This window comes from Myotis myotis, unplaced genomic scaffold (genome assembly GCF_014108235.1).
Source record: "Myotis myotis isolate mMyoMyo1 unplaced genomic scaffold, mMyoMyo1.p scaffold_m19_p_2, whole genome shotgun sequence".
In the NCBI taxonomy this organism is placed as follows: domain Eukaryota; kingdom Metazoa; phylum Chordata; class Mammalia; order Chiroptera; family Vespertilionidae; genus Myotis; species Myotis myotis.
Window position 1 is genome coordinate 55,613,510 of NW_023416324.1, and position 21,906 is coordinate 55,635,415.

A 21,906-nucleotide genomic window follows, 5' to 3' on the forward strand; every position below is an offset into this window, starting at 1 on the left:
CGACATTTGTATATCTCTACGTGTAGTGAAAATGAAATTGCAAACATATCTAACCCTGAATTGTTTATAATAATATAATAGGAATAAAATATAGAAATCAAATTTCCAAAAAATTCGTATAGTGTATGATAGTCACTCTTATAAATTCTATCTATTCTTGAAAATGTAATTTGTGTGTGTGTGCTTAAAATCTTGAGGTCCTTAATTATAAGACAAAGAAATACTTTATTAAAAGAGCTATAGGTGAAGAATAATTGGAAATTATTTTACCATTTTATAATTACATATTATTCGAATTCTTGTTCCTGTTAGTAAATATTGGTGATTATTAACAGGATGAGCAAAGGAGTCTTGATTGACCAAGAAAAAAGTGAAATACCAAATTGCTCTTGTGTAAAACAGCACATAGGTGAATGTTTTGTGATCGTGAGTTTTATATAAAAATGATTAAAAGATTTCAGTAAACCAAGATCTTTGGAGGAGATATAGATCCTCCACTTCACAATTCCTTTGTTACTTAGTAAAATCAACTTGCTTTCCAAGGGTGTGATTTTGGTTTTAGACTTGCATACTGAATTGTAAATTTTCTGTATTGCAAGAATGATACAAAACCAATGATTATAAATAATTTTTAGAGAATTGAGATAAAAGAAGAAAGGAAAAGTCAAACCTTATGTTATCTAAGAAAATTGGGGCAATTTTAAGAAGTTTCTGTAATCAAATTCATCCAATAAATTAATGCTATTCTTTGTCAATTGTATTAATCAATTGTGTTGTCTGCTATTGCCTTCATTAGTTGACAAAAAACAATTTTTTTTCTGTGAAGATGCTGTAAATTTCTTAGTATGTTTAATTTTTTAAAATTCAGTGGAATTTATATCTATTTCTTTGATGGTTTGTAAGATTAAATGTGAAAATACAGTGTATGAAAGATAACTTTCTTCAGGGATCAAATCAATTTTGATGAAATTTTGATGGAGTGGTCATAATTTTTTCCCTTCAAGCCAATCCATGATTTGCCCATAGGCTAATAAACTAAAAGCAGCTATTTAGAACCCAAACCAACTTTTGATTTGCAAAGTAATGAATTTAATATGGTAATAGTTCATAATGTTAAATCTAATCAAATAGTATTTAGAGGTTGTTAGAGAATGATATAAAATGTAAATAAATTCCTATACTAAGTTTAGTAAACCAATAAAAAGGTGAAAGCCAGATATTATTAGGTACATTATTTGGGATTGGGGTTCAGAGGTAATTCTCATTATATTAATTGATCTTAGACTTCTGCACATAAATTTTTTAATGAGAAAATAAGCCCTAAGTCTACCCACTTGGAACTCTTCTGTCAAAACAAAACACTTGTCTTTTCTTTTCTTTTCTTTTTTCACTTATAAAAGAGGCCCAGTGCATGAATTCGTGCACCAGTAGGGTCCCTCAGCCTGGCCTGTGGGATGGGGCCTAAACCAGCTCTCCCACATCCCCCGAGGGGTCCCGGATTGTGAGATGGCACAGGCCAGGCTGAGGGACCCCACCAGTGCACAATCGGGGCCAGAGAGGGATGCAGGAGGTTGGCCAACTGGGGAGGGGTCACAGGAGGGCTCCAAGGCATGTCTGGCCTGTCTCGCTCAATCCCAATTGGCCGAACCCCAGGAGCAAGCTAACCTACCAGTTGGAGCGTCTTCCTCCTGGTGGTCAGTGCACGCCATAGCGAGTGGTTGAGTGGCCTTAACATATCATTAGCATATTACACTTTGATTGGTTGAACAGCCGACCAGACACTTAGCATATTAGGCTTTTATTATATAGGATTATTTACAACAAGAATAAAAAATATTTACTAAATAACTATATATAAAATGACTTCTACCCTCCAAAACTTAATATATTGAATTAGTAGAGAGAACATCAACTCATTTTCCTAATGAAGTTTTATGTTCAATATTGCTTAATAAATTATAATTATATTTTGATGAATATTACCAAAGCATTTTATTACTTGTTAGACATTGACTTGAAAGATATTTTGTCTACAGTCAATAATTTATGCTTAGGTATTTGAAAACATTTCATTTTTATAATTCTTAACAAATAAATCAGACTGGGCTGGTTACTATGCTGTATTTTGAAATTTGTTCAGACTTTAGATTCCAAATCATCTAGCTTGTTTAGAAATATAAATTAACTAAAATAATCTAATATGATTTGGAAGTAAAATTTGAGCCATATATTCATAATTACTTTAGTACTTATGCTTTTAAAATTAAATGGCAACTACCAAGTATTAGTATTATGTTATATTGCAAATGTCGATTATTTTACACTAACATATAACAAAATCAAAATTATCATGAGTTCTGTAAAATTATTCTACCTTAAGAATCCATTTCATTCACTCTGCATATTTGCTGCATAAAACTTGAACTTAAAGGAGATAGGGCAAGGACATGCATGAGCAGAAAAAGTTCAAGAAAAGATTTACATAAGTTGTGTCAATATTATTGGGGATCTGGTGAAAAAGGTGAAGGGAATAAGCAAAAAAAATAAAAATAAACTCATAGACACTGACAACAGTATAGTGATTATGAGAGGTAAAGGGGGATGGGGGGGTAGAAGAGAGTAAAGGTGGAATAAATAATGGTGGGAAAACACTTGACTTTGGTTGGTGAACACACAATAAAATATACAGATGATCTATTAGAGAATTGTACACTTGAAACCTATATAACTTTATTAACCAATGTTACCCCAATAAATTCAATTAAAATTTTAATTAAAAAAATTAGTGTGCCTTTGGTTAAAAAATAATTGTTATAGTTCACCCTATTACACATCAACTCTTTATTGACATGAAACACAAGTCTGTTATTTCAGTCATTGTCCTTTGTATGCCATAGATTTTTCTTTGTTTATAAGGAAAAAACTGAGAGCTTGCATAGAATAATAGTGAAGGTTTCTTTCACCTGCATTGTTCAAAAAATTTTTAAATTAGTTATTCAATAAAATAGGTAAAGGAAAAACTGTCTCTCATTTAATGCAGTTGATCACCACAGTTGTACCCATTCTCAGGTTAATCTACACTCACTCTGCATTCAGGGATGGGATTGAGATGCCACCAGTGGAACACGTACCTGTCCTGCTCCTTACTATTGGTAGAAGCTGCATCTGACGATGAAGGCAATCATTGTATAAAAGGGACTTTCTTACTGTATCAGAAGGTCACGATTTAACCTGTTTTAAATCGTAGGTGGTCCAGGAAGTGGAAAGGGTACTCAAAGTTTGAAAATTGCAGAACGTTATGGATTCCAGTACATTTCAGTGGGAGAATTATTAAGAAAGAAGATCCACAGTGCCAGCAGCAACAGGAAATGGAGTCTCATTGCCAAAATAATTACAACTGGAGAATTGGCCCCACAGGTACTGCTGTATAATTTGCTTTTTCTTTTTTAACACTTGTGTAGTTTTTATACCAGTTGTGAGTATACTTAGCTTAATTGTGATTTTTTCATCCTTTTTCATTTATAAAAGGAAACAACAATTACAGAGATAAAACAGAGATTGATGCAAATTCCTGATGAAGAGGGCATTGTTATTGATGGATTCCCAAGAGATGTTGCCCAGGCTCTATCTTTTGAGGACCAAGTAAGAATATCTTCTTATATTTTAAATGACCTACTTTTTACCTAAAACTTAGAGATATTTTTAAAAAAGACTTCTTGGAAGACTTGCTGTTGTTGGGAATGAATTCTGGTCTGAAAACAGGCAAATACAGCAGTACGAGGTGGCAGAAGGTCATTTCCTTGGCACACAAGCTTAAAAACTGAAGACAGTCTCTGCCAAAAAGAAAAGATAAAAATTAATAGCAGATTTAATTTTTTTATTGAAAATTCTAATCTCTGTAGCCTTGATTTCAAAATCTTTCCCTAAGATTGTATTTTTAATCTTTAATTAGTAAAACAAGTCTTACTCGTTACTGCCCAGGGATATACAACGTCACCTGTATTTGCATTGTTACCAATGAAGGAAGCCCTCTTCCTGGGGTTGTGAAATACTAAACTATCTACCCATCACCAAGGAGGGTTCAGGTTGCCAAAGTTACTCAGATTTGAGTAGATTATGCCTGCTCTGCACCCAACACATCTATTTTAAAGAGAAATAAATCAATGAAAACATTTTGAATATCTATTAAAATTTTGAAAAGCTAGTGTAACTGATTTTTTTTATTTAAAAATTTGAATTACAAAAATATTATTGGCTATAAAAATTTTAAGTCCTCGTATAAAAAGTGAAAGTTCATTAATACCCTCCTTCCATCATTGACCCTCCTCTCCTAATAAAAACACTATTAAGCCCTACCCGGTTTGGCTCAGTGAATAGAGCATCAGCCTGCAGACTAAAGGGTCTTCGGTTCAATTCTGGTCAAGGGCTTATGCTCGGATTGCGGCTCGATCCCCAGTAGGGGGTGTGCAGGAGGCAGCCAATCAATGATTCTCTCTCATCATTGATGTTTCAATCTCTCTCTCCCTCTGCCTTCCTCTCTGAAATCAATAAAAATATATTTTTAAAAAACAAACAAACAAAAACACTATTAAGTTTCTTATTTATATATATATATTTCAGGCCTTTTCCTGTATGTTACACACACAGACTCACCCATGCATGCATATGTGCACATATTCATACAGATGCATTTTTAACATTTATAGCTATTTCTAGACTGTCTGGCAAAAAGTCTTCCCAAGTGTAGTCTCATCAATATTGAATGAGAGAATCTGTTTCTCCCAGATATAATTCACATTCTTTTCAACCAGATAAAATTCATGTTTAAAATTTTTGCCAACATAATACATAAGAAATGGTATTTCATTTTTCACATTTACATTTCTTGAGTTACTACTTAGCTTAAGTACATTTTCATATATGTAGGGGCCATTTGTATTTCTTTCATGTGTGAATTACCTGCTTTCCTTTGTCCATATTTCTACAGACCTGGTTTTTGTTTGTGTTTTGTTTTGTTGTTTTTTTTTACTTAAAGAAGTGTTTAATATATTACAGATATTATATCAGAGAGGATTAGGTTAAATAAGATGGAAGTTTGTGTCTCTCCTGGAGGAAGCCTGGAGGCAGGCAGTCTGAGGCCAGAAGAGAGCTTCCTAAGGCCTTTCTTTGAATCTTCCCTTTCGTTGTGCCAGGACACCTTTGTGCGGCAGGGTCTTTCTCCCTCCTCCTTCCACAATCAGGCCACAGCCTCTGTGCTCACTCGGTTTAAGGGCTTGGTTCTAGTTGCTCTCGCCTTGATGGGAGAAATACTAGGAAAATCAATGTTTTGTTGTTGTTGCTATTGCTGCCACATGGAACAGCTAATGAAAATGCTCTGGTGCCCATTCCGTATGATTCTTGGCTGTTGGTGGAGCATGAGCTCCAGGCTTGCAGGCATCCCCACCCAAACCTGGTCCCCATCCTATGCATTGAATGAGATGCACTTGGCAAGCACAGGCATAAAAATCTATTCGATTCTCTCTATTGCCTTTCAAACATCCTATATCATGTCTCTCTCTCCTCCCCTGGATAATAACTAAGGGAGAGCCAGTAGCTTTTCTGGCCACTTTAAAAACATGAACAGAGAGTCTCATTTGCAGGGTTTTTTCTTAATTTATTAAATATATTTTATTGATTTTTTACAGAGAGGAAGGGAGAGAGATAGAGAGTCAGAAACATCAATGAGAGAGAAACATCGATCAGCTGCCTCCTGCACATCTCCTACTGGGGATGTGCCCACAACCCAGGTACATGCCCTTGACCGGAATCGAACCTGGGACCTTTCAGTCCGCAAGCCGACGCTCTATCCACTGAGCCAAACCGGTTTCGGCAGGTATTAAAAAGTCTAGTCCACAATTATATCTCAATAAAAAATTTAATTTTAAAAAAAGTCCTGTTCAATCTAAATCAAAACTTCAATTTCTCACTTAATTTACTATATCTCTGCTACCCTCCGGTTGGGCCTGGCTCAGCCTCAGGAACCTAAAGTGACATCTCAGATCCTGAAATTCTTCCTCATGTGCTTTATAGTGGGGCAGGTAGGAGAAAAGGGGCAAAAAACACACAACTCTCTAGGAACTCTCTCTGGACATCAATCTCCCCCTACTCCTATACAGCCTGGGCATGGGTGATAGGCCGAGAGTCACAGTGCTGGTTTGGGGAAACCTTTTAACAGGTATCTCTCTAGAATGTGCCGTCACATGTATATGCTGTTCTCAACTACACTCTTGAGTCTGGAAGAGACCCATTTTCCATCTTCTTAGGTTGGCATCATAACAGCCTAGAGGTTCTTGGCCACTGTGGGCAGTGCAGTGATCCCTGAGGCTGATGTCTCCATTGCTGACTACAGGAGTTCAGAGGTTGCAGAGGCAAAGCTGAAGTGTTTATGTAAAGCAAAGTGTTAGGCTCTTGTTAGACTGCTCCACAACCTATGTGTACTGTAAGCTCCTGGGGTATCTCTTTTTTTTTTCTGGTACCATTTCTGACACCAAATGTGTGGGGATGTCCCACACTAGTTCTCCAATCCGTCAGCATCAACCATGTGTCCAACAATTGAATTCAACTCGGACACTATTCAGAGTTGGCACAGACCCCACAGGTAAAGGGCTCAGTCCCACCAGACTGCTCCCTCCCCCACTTCATTCCCAAGTCCCAGGGGCTAACCACCTATAAATTCAGGGGTTCCCACAACACCCTGGTCAGGTTCAATGATTTGTTAGAACAACTCAGAGAACTCAGGAGAACACTTATATTTACCAGTTTATTAGAAAGGATGCAAGTCGGTCAAATAGAAGCGTTGTAAAGGGCAAGGTATGAGACTGGGAGTGTGGAACTCCCATGCCCTCTCTGGGCACACCACCCTCCAGCCCTTTAATGTATTCACCAACCCAAAAGCTCCCAAATTTCATTATTGAAGAGGTTTTGGAACTTGATCTCTAACCCATTCCCCTCCCTGGAGGTCAGGAAGTGAGGCTGAAAGTCCCACCTTCTAATCTCAGGTCTGGTCTTTCTAGCAATCAGCCCGGTTCTGATGTTATATAGAGGCCCCACCCTGGGTCACCTCATTAGCTTCGATGCAAATGTGGTCAGAAGGTCATTATGAACAACAAAAGACACTCCCATCAGAAAATTTCAAGGGTCTTAGAAGCTCTGTGCCAGTAATTTGAATCAAAGACCAAATACTGTTTTTATTATACACGACTTCTCAAGGTTCTTTTGTTTGTTTTTAACCAGCTCCTTTTAGTGCACATGTGGGCATTTACACCCATATGCAGAAATTTTCTCCAAAGCTTCCTCACAGATCCAGGATATAAGAAGAGAGGGATTTCTGATGCCAGCCATATATTAGTGATGCTAAGACCAGTGTAACAAAAAGAACTAACCCTCGGTGGCTTATAAGACAAAGAAGTATACTTTGGGTAATAGCATCAATGTGAACTGTCCACATTGGCTGGGCAGCTTTTCTCCTTGAAGTAATCTCGGGATCACGGTCCCTTCCAAGTTGTTTTGCCATCCTCTGGGACACTGTCACCATCCATATGGTCGAAGCAGAGTTGCCATTATGTAGGGTCCAGCTGGTATGGAAGGGGAAGAGAGTGTGAAGGTCTGAAGTCCCAGACCTGGAAGTGGCATCCATCACTGTTATGGAAAAATCCAATCTTGTAATTGCAAGGTGGGAAATGTAGTCCATTCGGGAAGCCGGGTGTCTGGCTACCGTTTTATTACTATGGAAGGAGAAGAGAACTTAGTAGCAGTTTCTATCACAGTTTGCCCCTCCAGCCATCCAACTGTCTGCTTGCTTCCTTCTTCCCACACATAGAATGTACTCACTTACTCCCCAAGGAAAACGACTCAGAGACCCATTCTCTAGTTCAAGAATTTCTACTAGATGTGCAGTTTTCTCCATTAGGTCCGGGGTTAACTCCTCATACTCAGCCACCTATGCACTAAACATCAACTTGTCTTCCCTCCCTGCCATCAATCAACATCGGAAAAACAAGACCAGGAGAAGTGAAATAAAGGCTCCTATTTGAATATACAGCAGTCACTGAAACATAGCAAATAACACACTCTGTGAGGTAGGGATTGCAAAGGGTTCTTGCCCTGGCAATACACTGACTTCCCAGGCTAGGCAACTCCTGCTTCTGCTCTCACGGAATAACTCTTTGTCTATTCCCTTCTGAGTCCCCGCCCCCACCCCCGCCCTTCAAGAAGTATTTCCTGTTATCTGTTGCCCGGCATAGCCACATCAAAGTGACATGTTGGTGACTACACTCATGAGAGCTATTTTAAGTTTGAAAAAAATACAAGCTTTTGGTTACTTTGGTAAAACCATTTCCTCAAAAATATGGTAGACTTCTTCTCTTTTTGTCTCCAGTTAGTTCCATTGACTGTAACTACACTCAAAGTTCTTTCCTGGGTATAGTGTTAAACCACTTTATTTCTTTGTTTTCTCATTTTGATGGCAGTTACCTGGAAGCCGTATAAAACAACAGGCTTGGTGAGGAAAACAACATCCACAGTTTGGGTTTTGGCTTAGGGCTGGTTCCTTTTTTTTTTTTTTATCTTTAAGTGCAGCGGGGTGGTTAATGGCAGTCCTTGGAGCAATAATAACCTTGTCTTCTTCTGTTTGGAGGCATACAAGCAGTTCGCTTTTCAAACTTTTTTTTCTCTTTATCTGATTGCAAATTGGTAGTTTTTTTCTTGGGTTACCTATTGTAATATGTCCTAAATGCAACAGAACAGAGTCAACGCATACCAACATTCTAGCTCTTTCTAGCCATTTCTTCTCTAGCTATGGGCTCCATAGGAACATCAGTTGCCTTCCAAGTTATCACAAGTAATAATTGTACCAAATATTTTGCAATGACATGGCAAGAGCTATTAATTTTCTAGCCTAAAATATCTGTGCTTTTACTGCCCCAGCAAACCAATATTTCAGTTTTAGATAGTGTCCCACTTATATGACTGTTGTCTCTATTATTCAGAGTAAATACAAGATGCTGTAAAAACAAAAAAAAAGATAAAATGATACAGTGGCATCACACAGAAACTGATTTCTTTCTATGTAACAGCCTCACTGTGTGTGAGAGCCGGGCAGCTTCAGTCCTCACATTCGTTCAGAGATGCTGCAGGTTCTTCCCAAGTCATTGTCCCTGGGGCAGTGGTTCTCAAATTTGTTGGTCATGGACCCCTTTACACGTTTAAAGTCACTAAAGATCTCAAAAAGCTTTCATTTACATGGGCTCTACCGATTGATATTTACCATATAAAAAATTAAAACGGAAATTTAAAAATATTTGATATCATCCTATATAATAAAGAAGTAATATGCAAATTGACCCTTACACCCTCACAAGATGGCTACCTATGATCAGGCCGGCAGGGGGGTTAGTGAGGAATGACCAAATGACTGAACAGCAGGTTGCGTGGGGCGACCAGGCTGGCAGGGGGAGGCAGTTGGGGTCGACCAGGCCGGCGGGGGTTAGTGAGGGACGACCAAATGAGTGAACAAGCAGGCTGCATGGGGCGACCAGGCCGGCAGGGGCATTAGTGGGGGACAACCAAACAACTGAATAAGCATACTGCGTGGGGCGACCAGGCCGGCAGGGGGGCAGTGAGTGATGACCAGGCTGGCAAAGGGAGGCAGTTGGGGGTAACCAGGCTGGCGGGGGGGAGGGGGCAGTTAGAGACAACCAGGCTGGGGAACGGGGGCAGTTAGGGGTGACCAGACCAGCAGGCGGGGTGCAGTTGGGTGACCAGGCAGGCAGCGGGAGGGCAGTTAGGGGCAACCAGGCCAGCAGGGGGGGCAACTAGGTGCAATCAGGCCAGCAGGAGGGGGCAGTTAGGGGCAACCAGGCGGGCAGGCAGGTGAGTGATTAGGAGCCAGCGGTCCAGGATTGTGAGAGGGATGTCCCCGGGATTGGGCCTAAACAGGCAGTCAGACTTCCCATCAGGGGTCCCGGATTGGAGAGGGTGCAGGCTGGGCTGAAGGGAATCCCCACCCCCAAATGAACATAAATAACACATTTTAATTAAAAGCAACTGTATTTTCCAAAACAAAAAATTAGTGATAAGAGAGGCACTCCTTTACATTTTTGCAAATCTCTTTAATTTCTGGGTTCATAGAAGAGAGCTGGATTCTTACGTGTGCTGCTGCATTCCAGCTACTGTGATAGCACATTTCATGTAACCATGGAAAACACCACTGCACATTTTTTGAGAGAATGACAGTGAAAAAGACACATAATTTCTTAGTGTTAACATGAAAACAGTTCTGACCTTTAAGCATCCCTGCAAGGGTCTCAGCAATCCCCAGGGGCCTCAAGAACACACTTTGAGAGCCACTGCCCTGGGACATGGTTAACATCTGTGCGATGAAAGCTAGGTCACTGCCATGGCCAGGTTCCAGTTGGTTGGAAGGAAAAAAAGGATGCAGAATGTAATGTTAAGGATAAAAGAAACAACAGTATTCAAACCTGTAAAGAATTTTTGTGAGTTTATTTGAACCAAACTGTCGACAATTGCCGGGAAGCAGCCTCTCAAGGTATTGGGATAATGCTCCAGAGAATGGCTGTTTTTTACCTTGTTTTATACATTACAATCAAAAAAAGGAGTCATAAGTGGGTTACATGAACTCCATTGGTGATAGATTAGGGAGGCAGGAGAAAGCAAAGTGGGGAAACCTCTGGGATTGGACTAAAAAGTAAAATGATAGGCACATACTTCTTTTATTTAGGTGGGTGCAGGATAGTTAACAGTCAATAATTAACTCAATAACAATGAGGAGATTTGTGGTCTCCGCAGAGTCGTGCCTGTGCTTTGAGGGGTCCCGAAAAAGAAAAATTACTTTGACTTTCCAAAGATATGTTATCGTAGATGCAAAAAGACAATAGGCTCAGTTAAGGTAAAGATTGACCTTTGTCAGGGAAGATCCCGGCCTAGGATGTGACTACCCACCATAACTGCTTTTAGTTAAAGTTTTCATTTCAGACCCTTTGTGGTTACTTTAGGTCTTTGAGTTTGCAAGACCACCATTTAGGCCTTCCCTGAGCTCGTCAGGTTAGCATGTGGCCCCTTTTTCGTCCACAGTATGTTACCAACCCAGCATCATCCAGGGCCCCACTTTGGGGACCTAGTCCCCCAGAAGAACCCCCTGTCCTTCTCCTATCGGTGTGAGCAGTGCAAGCTTTAATTCAATGGCCAGAGAATGGAGAAGCAGTTGTCAAACTCACAGATTAACCTCTGCTTCTAGAGAGGTCTGGAGGAGGTTGGGGAGGCGGGGCATAATGAGGGGGAGGCAAATGCATTCGTTTTCAGGAATGGGCTGGTCTGTTTTTGGAATTGGACGCCTCCCCCCCCCCCCCCCCGCCCCCACACACACACCCTTTCTTCCCTTATATCAGGAGTGGGGAATGTCCAACCTGTGGGCTGTATAAGACCTGAGAAATAATTTGGCCTGGCCCTGCCAAGGCATTAGGGGTGAGTTAATTAAATGACCGACCAAATAGAGCAGGCTGGTTTGTAAATTGATAATTTAGTATAGCCCTTGAATGATGTTATAAATATCCAAATAGCCCTTGGCAGAAAAAGTTCCCCATCCCTGCCTTATATGATCCTGATCTGAAATGGTTTTAGATTTGAAATGGTCCTGATTGTTAAAATGAGATAACAGATCAGTGAAGAGAAAGCACCCAAAATAGGCAAGTGGGCCGTCAAAGATCTCTTCACCACCAACTGAACATCCTGCAATAGTGCACAGCCAAGATTTCACTGCATAGCCCAGGGCCTCGTCAAACCTAAGCGAGGTGTTTGAAGGCTGTAGACTTTCCTATTCCATGGGATCAGAGTGGGAAGAAAAACCAGACTTCTGTACTGTGGATTTGTGAACTAAACAGTAAAAAAGCTAAAACCAGTAAGAACTCTGGGGTGCTATTATTGAAAATGGAGGAGGGAAGCCTGTACCAAATCTATATTAAAAAAAATACACACACACACACACACACACACACACACACACACACACATATATATGGGGTATTTTAACTATCTGTATTTAAATATATATATATATGTGTATATATATATATATATATATATATATATATATATATATTGAGTCTATGTTTAAATATTTTAATTTAAATATTTAAATATCTAACTCAAATTTTAAAACTAAACTATCTATATTTAAATGTGGTATGTCAACTCCCTGGCCCCAGCTCATTTTCTGGTTTTATGTATCTACATATGCATTCTACATGCTGGGCTACTTCCTATTTCTCTCAGGGACCTGCTGCAGCTATTTTCTCAGTCTATTTATGTCATCCCATAACTTGCTGGTTTCACCGTGCATTCTGTTTTTGAGCTGTACCTGTGTTTATGCTTATAGACCTAGGTCATTCCTATCACTGTTTCATAAGTGTTACATTCTATAAATATGTTTCATTAGTAGACTTTCAGGTTGCTTTAAAATTTTTATGACCAACAGCATTGGGACCAATATCCTTATACACATCTCCCTTTGCATATGTAAAAAACCAAACCAAAAAAAACCCCTCTCTGGAATATTTTTCAAAATGGACCTTCTAGGATAGAGGGAAGGTGTTTTGAAGGTTCAAGTATTTATCTGCATTAATTGTTGCATATAGTGTGAGGTAGAGGTAGAATTTTACTGTATGTTTTAAATGAAAATGGAAAATGTATCCAGTGGCCCAAAGATCATTTGTTTTGTCTATTGAAATGACTTATTCCTGTATGGACATGGGTCTGCTATATGGTTTCTCTACTCCTTTTGTCTGTTTACATATTTCTGTGCCAATATCATGACTTAATTAAAGAGCTCTAAATTACAACCTTATGTCCAAAGGACAATCCCCTCCCCTTCTTTTTCTTTTCTAAATTGGTTATGCCTATACATTAACTCTCTTTTCCTTTAATCCTCACTGAGGATATATTTTTATTGATTTGAGAGATAGAGATAGAGTTAGAGAGAGAGAGAGAGAAACATTGATTGGTTGCCACCCTCACATGCCCCGACCAGGGATGGAACCCGTAATCTAGGTATGTGCCCTGACAGGGAATTAAACCCACAACCTTTTGATGTGGGGACAATGCTGCAATCAACTGAGCCACCCGGCCAGGCACATTAACTCTTCATGGATTTTAGAATCAGATTGTCAGATCCATAAAAATCTGTTCATATTTTTATTTGAATTTCAACACAGATATTACACATAGATTAATTTTCAGAGAATTGACATCTTCCCATCCGTTAACATTGCCATATCACTCCATTTATTCAGACCTTACTTTATGTTCTTCAGTAAATAAAGTTTTCTAATCTTCTATGGAAAAGCTGTACATTGTTGTTAGCTTTGTCCCTAGGTAGTTTATAGTTTTGCTATTATTATGAATGAGCTACTTTTTTTTCCGATTCCTCTTAGTGCTCAGGTGGGCACCCACTGGTTAGTGGTGGTGTTCTCAATGCCCATCTTGGTTTTACATATTTAAAAAAAATTCCCTCCACTCTGTGTCCCCTCTTTTGATTCCCCCAGTTTTCTTCCCAGTTTCTCCCTCCTCAGGAGTGGTCCCTACAGCAGCCTCCGGCTCTTTCCTGGCTAGGCTTCTGAATCCACTTCTGTGTGATTTCCCTGTGGGGAGTGGTTTGGTGCCCCTGGCTGTCTTGTCTGAGATCGATGCAGAACTTCCTTGATGATAATGTTGGCTGGTTTTCTCCCAAGCAAAATAAAAAAAAATATTTTTTATTTTTCTGTGAGCCAAATGTCTAAAAGATCCAGACTTTTACTTTCTACTGCATTTATAGATACCAGTTGGTGTTCAACTGGCCTGATTTTTCCAGTGTTCCTGTACTTTTGATTCTGTTTTTGGTGCAAGCAAAGAATATTGTTTCTAGAAATGTATATTTGAATGGACACATATTATAATTTATTTTTATTGTGTTATCACTTTACTCCCCAACATTAGCTGTTGTTATTCCACTTACCAGGCAAGGGAACTAAAGCTCAGACAAGTTAAGACACTTGCCTAAAGCCACCAGCCAGTGGAGACAGAGGTAAGATTCCAAGGAAGGGGATACAGATATTCTAGACTCTAGACCACTCACCTTCTCTAATCTCGCGGTCATAGACTAGAAGCACTCAGGCTAAATGTGGGCTTTAGGCAGTTTTTTTAAATGTACACATATCACTAAAATGGAGAGATTTCATATTAAATAGCAGTTTTCTGGCTTGTCTTGAAAATTTTGGAGAGTTGGCTGCTCCCAGTCTACACGCCTACATCTGAGTAGCGCTGCTGTCATTAGTATAGGCGCTCTCCAGCTCACAGCACTCCCCCACTCCCGGCCCTGACGAAGCATTGGAGGCCACACCCTGCGGTGCCTCTTGTCCTCCTCTTGTCACACTGTGTCTGATTGTAATTGTTGTTTGTCACACACACACACACACACACACACACACACACACACACACACACATATGCGTGCAATAGGAGCGGGGAGGAGAGAGAGAAATGCCTTACAAAGACAGGCAGACTCCTACATCGGTGACAGAGAGCTGTCTGACCTAGTGGGGATCCCTCTATTAGCCTATATATTTGATTTCTCCTACTTGTCAGATTTTTAAAAGCTAATTTAAACAGATCTACTCTCTCTTTCTGCCCTCCAATTTATCTTGAGCCATCTTCCTGGGGTGCACGTACCCCCTATAAGGAAGCATGGACTAGGGAATTGAATATGTCTGATTCATAGCAATTAGAGATCATTTGGGGAATACTTAAAGTAAAGGCTTCTTTGACACAAACCCAAACTCTTGTTTAAATCAGCAGTTTACCATGGTTTATTTTCAGAGTTTTGAGATGTAATGTTAGTTAAAAATACTGATTCCCAAAGGGGGAGGGGAGGTGGCTAGAAGGGGTCAACAGGGGGAAAAGGGGGACATATGTAATACTTCCAACAATAAAGATTTAAAAAGGAAAAATGTATCTATCTTATAATGTTACTAGTAGCCCTGCGCACGAATCTGTGCACGAGTAGCTCGCTGCTGCTTGCCTCAGCTGCCACCCTGCCCACCAGGGCTGCTAGCTCTCCGTTGCTCGTAGCTCACTGCCCCGCCCTCCTGTAGCTCTCCGCCCACTGCCCCACCCTCCCGTAGCTCTCTACCGCTTATAGATCTGTCGTGACATTATGGTGTCTCGGCTAATTTGCATATTACTCTATTATTATATTAGATGAACCAATGTTACCCCAATAAATTTAATTTTTTAAAAAAGTACTGATACCTAGTAACAGCAGGCACTAAGCATTTTTTTTACATGGGTTGTGGTGGAGGGGTCAAGGAGGAGAAGCAAAGAGGGGACTTTAAAGTTCCCCCTCCCCAGACACCTTAGCTTTCACCAGTGCTTAGGAAGCATTTATTTCAAATGCAGTCATAGACCCGAGATTATCCCTATAATAATGCCACTCCTACTCATTTACATTCCTTCAGGCTTCTTGGGTGAGAAATAAAGGACTCCAGGAGTTGTGCTTCCAAGGGGCGTGTGGCTCATGAGCACACACAGTTCTTGTGAATTTCATTTATCTGTGCATTGTGAGACAAAAGAGGGTGAGACCTGCTGGAGCTGGTATACATGCCTATTTTAAAAAAATTTTTAACAGGTATATATGCCTATATTAAACTTTTTTTTTTCTAGTAGTGAGTTCCTCTAGGATCTGTAACTTAACCCTAACTTTGCCATTTAAAAGGACTCTAAAAATAGAGTTAAATTCAGAGTCTGAGTGAGATAGAATATATAACAAATTCTCAACTAGATACATTTTTTTTTCCAAAAAAGTGTAGAGATCAAAGAAAATCAATCCTCAGAGGGCTGTCATCCGACTTGCATAGTGAATTGATTTGACAGGCTCATAATTTGATTTGCTGTTCCTATGGGGAACAAATTTGATTTGCTTTTAATGGGAGTGATTTAATTTTAATTACACAATTTTTTCCTAAGTATTAGCACTTTCAAAATATTTTTAAAAAATGTGGATTCATTCTCCTGAAACTATTGACTTGGAATCTTGCTTATATTTATTTAATAATTAGATTTTGAAATTGAGAATATATTACTAGATGATTATCCATTAATTTTTATTGTGATGTGCTGTAATTACAGAAGACCATTAAAGTTAAAATGTTGATGAGATTTTTATAATTGCCCTATGTAAAGTGAAAATTTCACACAAAGAGAAAATCAGAGTTATCATTGATTTTGCCATATAATTTAGGTACTGTTGCTGCCTAACAAATCACCCAAAACTTAGTGGTCAAGAAGAACAATATTTATAAGCTGACCTGCTTTTTATGGATCAGGAAATCAAGAACTGCACAGGTGGTTGGCTTTGATTCAAGATCTCTAGTGATGTTACATTTAGATGGCGGTTGGAGGTGGGCTTCTTTACTCACGTGTCTGATGCTTGATTTGGAAGGCTCAGAGCAGCGGGGGCTGGAATGGCTGGAGTTCCTTGGGTATCTTTTCTTATCTTGCTACGGGAAGGCCTCAGAGTGGCTGGACTTCACAGCAGCTCAAGGCTCCAAATGCATGTAATGTGAGAGAGCCTGAAGGAAGCCCTATCACCCTTTCGAACCTAGCTTCAAAAGCTATTGTGTTACTGTTATATTGGAAATCAGCAAGCTGAATAGAGGATGCCTTAATCAGTAAGCCAAATTTGGAGTCTTTATTATGCCAGCGGTCTCAGAGGAGTTATCTCCAGAGTCTGAGCAAAGTAACATGGAGGAAGCTTTCCCTTTATACCCTCCTGGTTTCTTTGTCTCCTAAATATGGGTCTTCTGGATCTTTTGCAGGCTTTTCAAAGAGCCCAATGTACTAGAATGGGAGCAGCCTGCTTAGTAGATATTTTGCAGGAAGCTTGTAACCTTGAGCACAGCACAACTCAGATAACTAAAAGACACCTGGCATGGGAGGAACCAGGGACAGACCAGACCTTTACATCAGCAGAGCAGCTTGCAGGACCAGATAATTGAGCTTATCTTCCCTATTATTCGAGCAAGTGTGCTTACAGAAGCCAGGAATAGCAGAGTTAATTAACAGAACAAAGAACCCTCTATGTTTGGTGGAAAATTTTAAATGGCAGTTCTAACAAGATAGGGTGCCTATGGTTCATTACTTCCACCACTTTCTGTCCCTTAGAGTCACTAGGGCTGGCCCATAATGGAAGGGAGGGAGATTAGAACCCACTATATTTTTAGAAGGGAGTGTAAAAAAACAAAACAAAATTTGTCCATGTGTTTTAAACCACCTCACCATGGTACTAAATAAATAAAAAATACCTGCCCATGCCCTGACCAGTGTGGTTCAGTTGGTTGAACAGCGTCGCTTATACCAAAAGGTTGCTGATTCAACTTCTTGTCAGGCACATGCATGGGTTGCAGGCTCAGTCCCCAAAAGAGGGCATGCAGGAGGCAGCTGGTTGATATTTCACTCTTGCATCGATGATTCTCTCTCTCCCTCTCCCTTCCTCTCTGTCTAAAAATCAATAAAAAGCCTAGCTGGTTGCTCAGTGGTTAGAGCGTCAGCCCACAGTTTGAAAGGTCAGGGGTTTAAATCTGGTCAAGGGCATGTACCTCAGTTGCAGGCCCAATCCCTGGCCCCAGTAGGGGCAAGTGTGGGAGGCAACCAATGGATGTGTCTCACATCGATGTTTCTCTTTGTCTCTACCCATCCCTTTCACTCTCTCTAAAAATCAATGGAAAAAATATCTTCAGGTAAGGATTAATGACAGCAAAAAAGATACTATATAGAAAAAAACTGGATAATAAAAATATTTTTTTAAATACCTGCCCATTCTTCACTTTGCTCATATCTGTCCCTTTCCTTCATTTCCTTTTTTCCTAGTCTTTTCATGCCAGGTGCTCACTCCAGTATATTTGGACTTTTATAGTCCTCGCTTATCTACCCTTCTTGTCCTTGTTCTCTCCACATCCTGTCTATCTTGTGTCCTGATTAGTCTTTCTAAAAGACCACTGTCATGAATTCATCCCTCTGTTTCAAAGCTTTGAATGCTGCTTATTGTCTACAAACATGTTTCTCCCTATATGGTTTGTATCAGAATCAGGCACAAGCCTTGTTAATCAATGCAGATTGTTTAAGCCCCTTCTCAGAATGAGTGTATGAGAATTTCTAGTGGGTGGAACCCAAGAGTCTACATGTTACCAAGTTAACAACCTCTAACAAAGCTGAATCTTAAGCATGCTAAAGTGCACATTTTAACTCAGTGTTTAATAGCACACAGCAAAGGTTCTCAGCCACAACATGTTGCCATAGTTATGGAGCAAGCAGGCTGTTGCTAATAATGCCAAAGTACTAAATTTAAAGCACATCCACAGTTATCTCAACAATGTCATTTTCACTAATCTTCACGCTTACTTTCTCAAATGAGAAATTACTTAGAATTCTGAGAAGATGTGTTCTCAGTATTAAGGTCATGAGGTTTTTGTGTTTCTGTGGACCCCTTATGCAATTTGATCCAAGACTTGGCTTGCCTTCCTTGAACACATCCCTTGTGCCCTCGGTATTTGTGTCTCCTTGATAGTCATGTCTTACTGCTCATCGTATCTCACCATCCCCGCCTAGACACATTCCCTTAGGATCCCAAGCTTTGGATATTTCTCTGGCACCTTAAATTGTTAACTATTAGTTCATCAGATTGGTGTATACCAACAGGAAATATATGGTGTACTCAGATAGGCTAAGTAGAAATCTTTAATAAAGGAACAACTGAAAAGGTATGTACAAATCCTGAGGAAACTACAAAGGTTCGCTCAATATCATGAGGCTGGTAAAAAAAAGATCTGCTACCATCCTAGGCCTACAAGTTCAAAATATGGGAACAGTTACTTAAAACTAGAAAAAAAGGACAGATATAGAAAGAAGGCTTCCTTACAGGAGCCTTGACCTTCAGTAGAGAGAGGTAGCCAGCCTATGATGACGCCACAGGATGAGCGCCAAGGTAATAAAATTCAGGTGTTCTTCACCTCTCTTTCTCTGATCTCCGGCTGATGTTTACCATGGTCCAAAACATCTGGAAGCCAGTGGGCAAGAGAACCCATCAATTCATTCCAGAAGAGTGAATCACCCAGGACACAGAGAAAAATGGACAGCACAAGTATAAATTCATTAAAGCACAGTCTTGCATCTACTTTTTGTGTTTCTCACAGCCCTCTTCCATACTGCAAATAGTAGCTAAGTAACTTACATGCCAGCATATATTGGTTTTATTTCCCCAGAATGTTTGATAAGGATGAGTGACAAAAGGCTTTCCCAGTGTTACCATTGTGTATTTTTTGTACAGTGATTCACTCAACCATAAACTACTGTATTTCCTTAATTTCCAGGACCAAATCCCTTAATGTCTTTAATAGAAAAGGCCAGTTCCTTGAGAAAATGCAGATACAGTTATAATTTGAATCTCCTAAGTAATTACTAAATATATAAATTCAAATTAAACTGGCTGTCATATATTTTGGAAGCCGAGGTAATGTTCTCAGAGCCTACCAACTTAGCCTCACTGACTATAAACACATTACATTCTGTGGAGAGTAAATATCTGTGCAAGTGTGTTCCATGTTATGAAAAAAAATGTCAGAGATGCTGAATTTCTAAAATGAACAAATAGGGTAATATTTTTATGCTGCACAAGGACTCTTACCTTTACAGAAAGAATATACTGGGATTTTCATTAATTGAGTAAGAAATGAACATACTTTATTTTTATAAAAGATGCTTTTTAAAATTAAGACACAAACAGGTTGAAAATGAAGGACAGAAAAATAATTGCCATGCAAGTACTAACCCTAAAAAAGCTGGGGTGACTTCATGGACATTAGATAAAGTAGACTTTAAGACAAAGAAATAAAGAGGAACATCATAGTGACAAAAGGGTCAATTCCTCAGAAAGACATAAAAATAATAAATATCCTATATAATAAAAGCCTAATATGCTAAGTGTCTGGTTGTCCGTTCATCCATTCAACCAAAGTGCAATATGCTAATGATATGCTAAGGCCACTCAACCGCTCGCTATGATGTTCACAGAACACCAGGGGGCAGATGCTATGACCAATAGGTTAACTTGCTACTGGGGTCCAGCCAATTGGGATTGAGTGAGATGGACACACCCTGGACACACCCTGGAGCCCTCCTGCAGTCCCTCCCTGGCTGGCCAACCTCCCGAGTTCCTCCGTGGCCCCAATTGTGCACCGGTGGGGTCCCTTGGCCTGGCCTGCACCCTCTCACAATCCAGGGCCATTGGGGGATGTCAGAGAGCCAGTTTTGGCCCAATCCCGCAGGCCAAGCCGAGGGACCCCACTGGTACGTGAATTCATACACCAGGCCTGTAGTATATGTGTGTGTGTATATATATATATCCAATAAAAAAGTTTCAAAATACATGAATCAAGCAATTGACAGAAATAAATGGACAGAAACCACAAATAGAAAAATTTACCCTCATATAGCTGGATATTTTAGCAATCCTTTCTCAGTATTTGATGTAAAAACTAGACAGAATATTAGTCAGGACCTAGAAGACCTGAGGAACATTAAATATGTCTAGATAGAACATGCTATCCAATCATGCAGGGTATGTTTTCAAGTACACATGGGATTGTCATCAAGATAAACCACACACTAGGCCATAACACAAATATTAATAAATTTTCAAAGCTTGAAATCTTGTAGAACATGTTCTTTGATCACAATGGCAAAAAAAAAAAAAATCAGCATCGGGTCATGAAAAGAAATCAGCAAATTGGAAATAGAAGGGAATTCTTTTAATCAGATAAGGGACATCTATGAAAAAACCTATAGCTAAAACCATATTTAATGATGAAATATTGAGTGATTTCCCACTAATGTTGATAACTGCAGAATGTCCACTCTTACCACTTCTATTGAACATTGTACTGGAGGGTCTAAATAACACACAAAGAAAAGAAAAAAATAAAAGGTATTAATGTAGGAAAGAAATAAGTACAGCTGTCTATACTTGTGGATGACATGATTGCTTACAAAGAAAGTTCCAAGAAATCTACAAAATGACTACCAGTGCCCTAGCCGGTTTGGCTCAGTGGATAGAGCATGGGCCTGTGGACTGAAGGGTCCCAAGTTCGATTCCAGTCAAGGGCACATGCCCAAGTTGCAGGCTCAATCCCTAGTTGGGGGCATGCAGGAGGCAGCCAATCAATTCTTCTCTCTCATCATTGATGTTTCTATCTCTTTCTCCTTCTTCCTTCTTCTCTGAAAGCAATAAAAATATATTTTTTAAAAAAATGACTACCAAAACTAATTTTAGCAAAATCACAGAATACAAAATCAATGTACACATCAATTGTAGTTCTTCATATCGACAACAAATGTCCATGTGTTCTAAAATTATAGGGCAAGCCACCTCTGGCTTATTGTTTAATTTAACTTCCCACAATAATTTCTTATTAAAATACTGCCTTTAGAAGGATAACGTCTTTATAAAAAGACTTTATTTGAATACATAGTTATTGGCATTTGTCTATAGATGTGGATGGAATAGAGGATAATATACTTATGTTTGCATCAGAAAAGGGGTAGTGACTAATTTTCTAATGTAGTGAGTAGTCCTTGATCATTGCATTTAATCTGTTGTAGTTCTCAATTCTTTTTGCCCCCCTTGAGTCATGGCCAAAAAAATATCTTCTCATTCATGCTTTAAATAATGCCCTCTATGAGTACATAGATTCACTGAATCACAAAGTTTAGAGGCTCTTTGTCCAGTATCTTGCAACTGGTGATCCCTGCATCTGAGGGTTGCTGAGT

The 21,906-nt window shown here is 39.5% G+C and overlaps 1 protein-coding gene across 2 annotated transcripts in view; it reads left to right on the plus strand.

The window, feature by feature from the left end:
• Window positions 1–21,906, plus strand: part of AK5 (adenylate kinase 5) — a 210,446-nt gene that overhangs the window by 12,769 nt on the left and 175,771 nt on the right. For both annotated transcript variants that reach the window (XM_036351095.1, XM_036351094.1), the window contains exons 4-5: window positions 3,248–3,417; window positions 3,529–3,642. In XM_036351095.1, coding sequence (XP_036206988.1) covers window positions 3,248–3,417; window positions 3,529–3,642 — 284 coding nt within the window. The remainder of the gene's footprint in view (window positions 1–3,247; window positions 3,418–3,528; window positions 3,643–21,906) is intronic.